The 10,897-nt window shown below is 37.2% G+C and overlaps 1 protein-coding gene across 3 annotated transcripts in view; it reads left to right on the top strand.

Annotated features, from left to right (window-relative positions):
• The window catches only part of SDCCAG8 (serologically defined colon cancer antigen 8), a 227,402-nt gene that overhangs the window by 1,188 nt on the left and 215,317 nt on the right, over positions 1–10,897 (top strand). For all 3 annotated transcript variants that reach the window (XM_023518537.1, XM_003798811.3, XM_023518538.1), the window contains exons 2-3: positions 9,090–9,242; positions 9,898–9,980. In XM_023518537.1, the coding sequence (XP_023374305.1) occupies positions 9,090–9,242; positions 9,898–9,980 (236 nt within the window). The remainder of the gene's footprint in view (positions 1–9,089; positions 9,243–9,897; positions 9,981–10,897) is intronic.

Here is a 10,897-nt window from a genome sequence, read left to right as displayed (position 1 = left end):
TTATTGGCACTTGTAGATGGTTCTATCATCTTGTACAACATATAATCTCTAGAAATTTTAATTCTGTTATAGTAGAAATTAAGGAATTGTCTACAAGGGTATTGTGAGGACCAAATGAAATAATCCTTTTAAAGCAGGGATTTTCAGACTTTTAAAAATATCTTAAAGATATCTTTTGATATCTATTGTAAAAATATGTTTTATGTAGGGCATACATGTACATATAAACTAAAAGAAAAGTTTCACTGAAGAACTTTTATCTACTAAATATGAAAATGAAACATAATTAGAAATAGAGCATGTTAGCTAAGCATATTAGGTTCCGGGGATGCCATCAGGAACAAAGTAAAGTTCTTGTTCCCATGGAGCCTTTGAATTAGTGGGGAAGAAAGACAATAAACAAAATAATTGCAGATTACTGTGATAGAAAATAAGAGGAAAGATCAGTGTTTGGCACATGAGCACTCATTAAATGCTAGCTGCTATTTAATCTTGTTGCTTTCAGCAAAGTGGAGATTTTTTTGAGATTAGAAAATTTATCTTCTCTGGGCGGCGCCTGTGGCTCAGTGAGTAGGACGCTGGCCTCGTATACCGAGGGTGGCAGGGTTCGGACCCATCCAAGGCCAAATTGCAACAAAAAAATAGGCAGGCGTTGTGGTGGGCCCCTGTAGTCCCAGCTACTTCGGAGGCTGAGGCAAGAGAATCGCCTAAGGCCAAGAGCGGGAGGTTGCTGTGAGGTGTGATGTCACATTACTCTACTGAGGGTGACAAAGACTGTCTCTAAAGAAAAAAAAAAAAAGAAAATTTGTCTTCTCATCACTCTGACTTCCTAAGGGTTATTATTTGTTGTCAGCATTTGTCAATAGTGTTAGAAACTGTCAACATTCTCAGTATTCAAAATACAGGAGTAAAATAATTGGTCTTAATGAACACCATCATCCTGATGATACTTCAAGAACTGTTAGATATAGAAATAAACTTCCAACTTTCCATTTGGAAAACAGAAGAAATGCAAGAAAACACTGCATAACGATATAAGTGCTTTTGTTTAATTTTTTAGATTGTAAACATTGTTTTTATTGCAAGTTTCTATTAATGCTTCTCTTCTTTTGGTCTTATTTTGAGCCTTTATGTAAAGATTGGAAGCTATTTAATATTAGGCATTTTGATGCAGTAAAGTGGCTACTTCAAACTAGCGTTACAGTGATATGTTTAATGCCAGTAGTGCGCTTGTGGTAATTACACAATGAAGAAAGAGTTTTCATTCAAAGATAATATACGTATTTTTAAATTTTTTTTAGAAATAAGGTCTTGCTTTGCTGCCCAGGCTGGAGTGCAATGGCCATGATGATAGCACCCTACAGCTTGAATTCCTGGGCTCAAAAGATCCTCCTGCCATGGTCTCCTGAATAGCTGGGACTACAGGCACAAGCCACCATGCTCAGCCAAAGATAATACAGTTTTAAATTAATTTAAAATAAAATTTGAGTTTAATGTGATGACAATTTAATCATTTCACCAAGGGCATAGGTATAGAAAGACAAAAAAATTTTAGTCATAATTTTAACAATCAAGAAATGGAAGCAGAAATTTTTCATGGGTTTTCAGGACATACTGCTTTTAGTAGCATTTTTATTTTTGTGTATTAGCTTATATAGCAGCATATGGAAGGAAACAAAATAGTATTTACCCTGAACTTAAGTATAATCAGAAAGTCTTAACTTCACAAATATAAATTATTAAGAATTATGTTGCTATACAGTCCAATAAAATGTAGTTTACAATTCTTTATCTTATTTTGTTTTGGTTTTGTTTGATTTTGCCTATCTCCCATTATTCCTCCAGAATATCTTGCCTAGTTCATGCTTAATGAAATGCTAATCAACAGTCTTAAGTTTTTCCTCACCAGTTATTCCTCTAGTTTTTAAATAACTATATATATACAATCATTGCTAATGTCCTTTTATTTATATTCAACCAGGAAGTAGCCTGTAAGAATAGAAAATGTTTTTACAGTTTTCCATGATAGTACCTCTATTTGTAAAATATCTATTCTTTATTTCTTTACTTTCAATTTTTTTTTTTTTTTTTCTATTACAACATAAGAATTTGTAGTTCTAGTGTGAAAACTATGTCATACTTTACTTTCTCTTAAAACTTGAGTGGAATCTTTGCCTCTCCTTGCCTCTGATAATCATGGGTCAGCCTTGGAAATAGGAAGCCCTTTGCTTCACATTCACCTTTCGTCCTTTCCCTTGTGTTTTCAGTTGTATTTATTGCTTGGCCTCTCTACGGACAGATGTTGCTTGCTTTGGGTTGGGTGGTCTCCTTTTGCAGGATAGTAAAGAGGTTTAATGATTTTCCTCTAAAACTAGAGTTCTGGAGAAATACTGGAAGTCTTTGTTGCCCCACAGATCTATAATAGTATTCTTACTTTGTAAACGGCCTTAGAGTTTCCAGTGTAGTAAAAAGTGGGCATATCTCAGTTGTGCTGGGAGTCAGAGTTTAATTTAGACCTGGAGATAATTTGGGAGTTCTCCTAGCAGTATAGTTAGGTATTCATTTACTCTATAGATAGCTCTCAAGTCAAGACTCATAAAATGGCTGACAAATATTTGTAACTAGGGAGAATAGCAAATGCCCCTCCTCCAATTTAAATTCAACATATGATTGTATAAAACCATGAGGACTAAAACAAACTAGTTTGTAGCCAAGAAAGGGTAAGAAAAGCCAGAACAGATAATTGAGGCTCTGCTTTAAGTTCTGCACTTTTGAAGATAGGAATATGTAATTAGAAAGGAGAGAAACGTCTAGAAATGCAGTTTTCTAGCTGTAAAAACAGAGTCACATCTCATCTATTGCTGCAACGTTAGGTATGGATACAGTTTTATTAACAGTATCTACGTACATGATTTACCTGTTCACCTAGATCCTAGCCTCTAGCGACCCGTTGGGCTCCTATGGCCCTGGTCTCGTTAGTGCAGGAAGGAACCAGGCGAGAGACGGATTAGAAGTACAAGCTTGTGGAAGGCGGTTGAGCAACCTCCACACTACCCTTTTATTGAGCCAGAACACCACAGGTGAGGAGAGTAATTAATAATGACTATGTGCTGAGGGCACGAGCTCTTCTTCCACAAGGAACCATGCCTCAGCTGCAGATCATCTTGTTCCGATGTCGTCTGGCTCTTGGTGTCTCCTAACACTAGCCACCTTTGTTGAGTGGACATAAAGAAAAATGAAATGTATTTCTGCCAGGAAGACATAATTTCTTTTTTATTTTATGTGCTGATTTTCTTCTTTTCTTTCTTTTCTTTTGGTATTCCAGCCACTAGATGCATTTGTGGGGAGCAGTATGATGGAGTCAGGAGAGTATATGGAACTAGGAGCCAGTGACTGAACTTAGCTTGCTTTGCTGATAACCATCTGTGTAACTGTAGGCAAATTAATAAACTATTCTTGAATTCCTGTTTCTTCATCTGTGAAATGAAACATTTGGACTAAATGTGAGAATTACTGCCTTTTGAAGCCAAGCAGATGACAAAATGTGGATAAAGTCAGGGGAAGACTCTAGGGAACCGTGAGGCTGTGGTCAAACTGGGAAGTTCATCCTTTTTCTACAAACATTTTAATTTCATATCCTCTCCCTATTCTCTCCCCTTTTTTCCTTCTTTTTCTCCTTTCTTCCCCTCCTTTTCTTCTTCTGAGAAGGGAGCCTAGCAAAGCATACCCAGAGTATGATTCTCCCCCACCAGATACTACCACTCCCTGACCCCTGGATCCATAATCTTTCTTCCATCAATACTAGTTGGACCATATGAATGATCAACACTGTGTTTGAAATGAAATGAAACCAGGAGTCAAACTAGACTGCATAGAAAGTGAGAGGGTGACTATGAGAAGAAATTATATAATCTTGGGTATGGTCCATTTCTTTAATTTGAGAAAACCAAAGATATTATTGATTCTGTTTTACTTGTATGTAATTGGCACATCTGATCCTGCAAAGTGTTCTTCTCTTGCCTGGAAGGGATTCACATCTGCAGAAGGGCTGTGTTAATCCCACAGGCCAATAATTTGGTCAGTGTCTTAGCCAGCAGTGACATCATCTGGACCTTTGGCAGACTTAAGAATACATGTGTGTAACTTAAATCAAATTTTCATTTTTCTCACATTTTTCTCCCCAAACTTGTGTTTCTTATCTTTTTTCTTTTCTCAAATATTTTCTGGGTTTTTAAATATTCTTTGCTATATACACTATATACCCATGTGCACATATAAACATTGCTTTATTTTTTTGCTGAAGTTTAAATTGTATTTTTTATTTACTCATATTGCTTTTCTTAGTAATTTTAACTTTCATGGCATTTTCTTTCACTAGAATAAAAAAGACAGTACAATCTCCCTTTTTCTTTCCTACAACTGATGAGATAAAAGAGGCGAAAGTCAGGCCAGAAAAGAATACTTTACAAGTAAATAGTTATCCCGGGAATAATCTAGAACTAAAACTATGGTTCAGTGGTAGGAAACTGTAAAGGCACTTCACACGTTCTTTGCCAAAAAGGGCATAGATTAAATTGTTCTCAAACTTTTGAGGTAATGGGAATAATTGTGTTGTCTCTTGCGATGTTTAAAGACTTACGCTCCAATCACATCACCAGTTTGTGCTAAGGTTTTCATTTTTTTACTTGGTGACAACTGTAATCAGAGTCCACAGAGAGAGTGGGGAGCTTGAAATGCACTTGTGCACGTGCTAAAGCAGCTTTGGTTTTGGTGGACTGTCACCAAAGCCCAGTGCAGTATTTAAATGAATGCTCTTAGGACAAAATATTACTTCGTGTTTTAGGACTGCAAACAAATGTTAAGGTGAATGCAAATTCTGATATGGATATAAAACCTATTCCTGACATCTGGATCAGAAGTGTCCCATCATGGACTGATAGTCTCGGGTTGTGCCCTGCCCCCCACCATTGTGTCAGAACAGCTCATTGTCATGTCTGCTTTTCATCAGGAGATGGCTGAATTTACAGTGTAGTAATGTGGTCAGTGTGATATACTACCTGTATGGTTTTATTGAACTAAACCAGCAGTTCTCAAATAGGTGTTTTTTCTTCCAGGGAGACATTTGGTAATGTCTATAGACATTTTCAATTGTCACGTTGGAATAGAGGAGAGTGCTACTGGCATTTAGTAAGTAGAAGCCAGGGATGTTGCTGAGCTTGGGTAACACAGCCCCTTGCAACAGAATTATCGGATCCAAAATGTCAATATTGCTGAGTTTGAGAAACAGTGACCTAGAAGTAGCAAGGATTTGCTTGTTGGCTCTTGCTCTGCGGGAATCATACTTGAGTGTAATTACATTTAAGGACACACAGATTTTATTTGCTGATGATTCTACTTAGCATTCTTCTTCTGGGTGGCTGGGATTACTCCTGTATCTGTGGAAAGTTGACAGGTGCATAAGACTTCTAAAGAAATACCAGGTGTATCTCTCCCAGAATGCATGTAGCTAATCTGCTGAATTAGCCAACACCCATATTATCATTAATAATCTTCCACACTGCTCTCTTAAGATGTTTACATTCTTGATCAGATTATCTTTTACTCCTGGCGCCAAACAATTGAGCACATTTTCCAGCTTTTAGGATCTTAGGATAATATTGCCTTTGAGATTTGTTTTTGTGCATAGTACTTATGATCTACTTTAATATTGTAATTGCTGTTTACAAAGTAGACTTTGTCTCGTTTTGGATTATGCTGTTTTTATCTTGGTTGTGCTAGCTAGGAAACAGTGACAGCAATCTTCTGAACTGGGCTAAGGCCTAGTCAAGTGTGGACAGACACATGTATCCCTTATCTCACTGGGGTTTCATTTTTCTTCTTGTCTACCCTAGTCTAAGCTTGTGTCACGAGCTTGCAGTGCATATCATGTCTCAGCCTAGCGAGGTATGGTTCATTGCATATTTTCTCAGAGACAGCTGGGCACTTCATAGGGAGTGGTCCCCCCTGCCTGTCACCAGGGCAATTCTCTTTCACATCTCCCAGGACAGATGGAGAACGTAGAAATTAATAATTCACAGTATGTTTATAAGTGGGGATCCTTCCTAGACTGAGACATACTTGAATTTTTTTCAAAAACATCTTGACATCTTGATGAAGAGAGGCCCAGTGGTGAGCCAAGAGTAGAACATAGGAAGTCGGAAAATTGGGCTGAGAAAATGGACGAGACATTTAAATTTGTCAGTGGTCGTCTGCTCAAAAGCCTTTTAAGTGCTCATTGTATTGATTGATGTTTGCTTAGTGGAGTAGGAGAGAGATTATTTACTTGCACTTATGTTTATGTGCTCTGTAGGACTAAAAGGTCTGGTTTGTGTTTGTATTCATCATAATTATTCAGTTTGTGGTTAGTGCTGGAGAAAAGACATCAGGATGCATTGTGAAATACCCTCACTGTTCTCTCAGGAGAGAGGAGGAAATGAGTGTTCTGTCTCTTGGTTAGAGACCGAAAAGCTGTGCTCACTTAGCCATCAAATAGGAAATGATAACTGGAACCTCTTGTCTACTTTCCATCAGTATAAGGAGCAGATAACTTCACTTGGGGAGCAAGTTCTTAGTAAGAATTATGGGGGTTTCAGTTGCAGTGGTTCCAGTTGAAGAGAGAGAGGATTTCATCTGTCTTGAGTCATTTGAGTGGCATTATTCCTCAAGATTAACTCTGTTTGTGTGTTACAGTGTATAATTATGCTCCTCTGTATATATTTGGAAGTCACTTAGCATGTTTTGAAATGGAGTATTGAAATGAGTTAAAAATATCACATTCTTAGTTTTAGTTTTAGGAGACAGGCAAATTCCTTCTCTTCATTTCTGACCCTAGCAACTCTGAAGTCAGCAGTTGCAAAAAAACAAAAAACAAGCCAAAAAAACAAAACTTGTGTATCACTGTTCTGTAAGATAATTGTTGAATTCAATATCTCTGTGTTTTACATATTATTTTCATAGTGCAATTTAACATGTAGTCTTTGAGTGTTATAAATTTGAAAAGATTCAATAAGAATATTAGAAAAGGGGTTTAAAAGTTTCTTAAAATCTTGATATCACTGTAATCTGATGAAAAAACTCTACCCATAGGGATTTTTTTACTATGCATTTTTTTTTCAGATTTCCTTTTTCCTAATATAGCTTATTAACTTTTACTGAGATTAGTAAATAAATAATTATCCTTCATCTTAAAGTGAAGTCATTTGGGAGTTCCATAGTACATGCTTTTATATTAATCAAACCCTCCATTTCCTTTCTAATGGATGCAGTAAAGTTAAATGCGTTAGTTATAGATTAGAGGGCATACATCTAAAGTTCTGTGAACTAAATTTCTTCTGTAACACTGATTTTTCTTTTCCATTAACAAGTCTCTTAAGAGAATACTAAAACATCAGGCAACCGTTACTGCTCCTAATATTGCTAAAACCAGGATGGTTTTATACTTTGTTAAACTCATGAAGAAGAAGAGGATACCAGGCTTGGTTAGTAATTAGCACCAAATTCATGTCCAAGAAAGATCTGTGTGGAAATAGGATTAGTATGGATAAAAATGTAATGATAAATTCACTGAGAATCTTAGGGTTGAGTAATCGAATTTCATTGATAAACCCTGACCTGAAAAACCTGTTCTTTTTAGTTTAATCTAGGTAGAAAATGAGTTACTGTAAGTAAAGGAACTACCAGGCCCCAAAGTCCCCCTTAAAGTCATACATAGGGAAAATGGGAAATTATAGCTAAGTGTACCTTTATTTATGAAATATTATAAATATTAGATATTTTGGTAACATAGGTTAATTTTCTATAAAGATTTTTTTGTTCTGTTCTGAACGTTGAAATAAATGAGTTTAGAAAAAATGGCAACTGTTTTTCCAAGTCCTGTAGAATGTATGTTTTTAAGTACTTGTATATTTTCATACATGATTGGTAATGATCCCCCTCTCATGCCATTGCAGTTAGATGCCTTTGGCTCTGGAGTGCTCTGGAGGCTATGCTTGGCTGTTGGGGTAGAGGGTAGAGGTGGAGCAGAGGGGGCCTTCTCTCCTTCTCCATGTAGTCCCAGGGCCTCTCCTTTCCACATGGCCTCTTTCTGTACAGAGTAGAGGAAGTTAGCAGAGTAGCACACATGTACATAGTGGTTTACAGCTCCTGAGAGCAAGCATTCCATGACAGGGAGCAGAAACTGCCAGTTTGTTCAAAGATGAGGCTAAGATGTAGCAGGGTGTAACTGCCGTTGCATTCTATTAGTTAATGTAAGGTCATTAACCAATGAACTTGCTTAATGCAAGCCCACTCAGTTTCACATTAGGAGAGGACAAGGGCTCGGGCTCCTTCGGGATAGTTTTAGAGATGAACTATCACAGTATTATTAAAACACTTCATTTAAAACAATTTATGTTATGTGTGCTAGTTAAAGTTTCAATTCTAGGGATGGTCAGTTGTACTAAGTAAGAATCTATGCATGATGTGTAGTTAGCCAATGGTATATGAAAAGGCCTGTAATGTACTACAGCGGCTATCACTATAAGCACATCAGCTATTCAGATTTTGATCAAAACTAAGCCAGGAAGTTGGATGTCTTAGTGGAGGAGGGGATGAGTGTCCTGGTCCAGGGCCAATAAGCCTTCCCTAGGTTAGAGTTTGGTGTGACTGGGTCCCTCTTACTGGTTCTGCTCACCCAGTCCAGTGTGTACAGGTGGGATAGGGGAGTTCTTAGGCACTCAGGGGAAGTAAAGCATTTTCTATGTCAGTGATTGTGGTGGCTGGTGAGGGGAGCCCTGACATTTAATCTTCCTTGCTGGTAGTGCTATATATAGAGAATATCAACCACTGCAATGACAAAGACCTTAAAGATCATAAAGACTAACCACTAATCCATGAACTTAATCCTCTCTCTTCCTCTGACACATTCCTCAGCAAGTTAGAAACAGAACTCTGCTTTTTCCCATGAAGTACCAGAAATAATGGATTCTCCTTTAGAGACTGCCTTCTTTAGCAAGTGTCGATGTGGTCACCAGATTTCCTTGGCCTGAACTTTCATCTGGTTGTTGTTGCAGAACGTGCCAATAGAAGCATCCACCAACTGAAAGGTGCTCTAAGAGAAGGTGGTGTCTCCGCTGGAGAAGATACACTGGATCCTTCTTGTAACAGTGGGGTGGGGGATGAGGACCCTGAGGCGGCCTGGCATGAACTGCAGCACAGCCATGCTGGTGAGTGGGGATGTCAGTCTTGGTCTGAATGACACATGAATTTTTAAATTCATAGAATGATGGCTGCATTTCTTTCTCCAGTCTGCTGCTTGGATGCTATTCCTGAAACACAAATCAGATAATGTAATTCCCCTGCTTGATTTTTTTTTCCTTTAACTTCCCAGTGTTAGCGACTGAAGTCCAGAATCCTGAATATGAGATATATCCAAAGACAGTGCCAGCCTACCTCTCTAGCCTCATTTTTCTATCCTGCTCATCCTAACCGTCTGTTAATAAGCCATGTTTTAGTTATACCAATCTCCTGGCCGTGCTTCTGTGCCTTTACATGTGCAATGCCCTCTAACTGGAATTTTTCTCGACCTTTTCTGTTTGGTGAACTCCTGTTGGTCCTTATGGTAAACAGGCACGATTAGGTGCTTCCTCTTCTTGGAGTACTAAGCATAGCTCTAGATCCACATGCATACTTATGTTTTACATCTCTTATGTCTTTTGCTCCCTGTACTCTTAGCTTTTGTAGGGTAGAGATTTTTTTTTTTGGCTTTGTATTCCCAGTCAATAGCACAGTTGTTCATGCATAGTGCATATTTCAGCAATTTTTGTTGGAAGGATAGAAAGATGGATGAGTGGTAATAAACTCATTGCTTTTGCTCTGTAGTTAATCAGCTCAAAGCTTTGTTGCGCCAACAAGCAGCTAAAGAAAGTGAGGTATCTCCAAGAAGACGGAAAATATCGTCTTTGGTAAGTATGATACCAACTTTGCAACCTGACAAAGGTTTAGTTTCTTAATTTTGTTTTACTTTACAGTGTCATTTTAGTAGTGTATGTTACAGACAGATTATGAGCAGAGATTGCTAATTGTATAAAGCATTAAAAGAAATTCTCTTCTGATTATTTTGGCTGAAGAGGAGAGATTTCAAGAGGAGAGGGACTCTTGATAATTTTAATATATTACTCACTTGCAAAATTCTCCAAACCATTCTTGCTCTCATTTTACAACTGTTAGAAAATGTGTAAAAGAAAGAATATACAGTAGAACCTCTTAAGTTGACTACCCAAGGGACTGTAACAAACTGGTCAACACAAGGAACTAGGCCTACTGTATTGATATGTATGTGTGATGCATGTCTAGTCTATGAAAATTAGGCCAACTTGAGGAGGTGGTCGGTGTAGGGAATTGGTCAACTATGGAGGTTCTACTATATTTAAAATAATGTTTTAGTAATATCTTTTTTAGAGGATTTTGTCTATATTTCAATTTTTAGAGATTACTAAATTATAATTGAAGCCATCCTTTGTAATACTCCTTTATTTTGAATGGCAAAACTAAAGTATATAATGTTCCTCTACATGCTAAATTACATAGTTGTAAAGTAGTATGATGTATAGGAAGTAATGCTCTATTTCTTCTGAGGTTGTATTTTTATTGCTTTGGAAGAGTATACTATTCCTGATTGAAGCACTTTATATGCTAAAGGCTAAGATATATACTATCAAAAGAACTTTGGACCAGGTTTAAATGGCAAAAATAGTAGTCAAGGCCCGAGATCAATCTAGGGTTTATTACATGTTCTCTAGAAGAATATTGTGCCTATCTCAGAGTTTTTGCAATAATAAGATCACATACTTAACATTCTTCAGAAATCTATTAATAGGCT

This window comes from Otolemur garnettii, unplaced genomic scaffold (genome assembly GCF_000181295.1).
Source record: "Otolemur garnettii isolate 467f Iridium unplaced genomic scaffold, OtoGar3 scaffold00141, whole genome shotgun sequence".
NCBI lineage: Eukaryota > Metazoa > Chordata > Mammalia > Primates > Galagidae > Otolemur > Otolemur garnettii.
The sequence above is the reverse complement of the archived record's forward strand: the minus strand, read 5'-3'. Positions and strand labels throughout refer to the sequence as shown.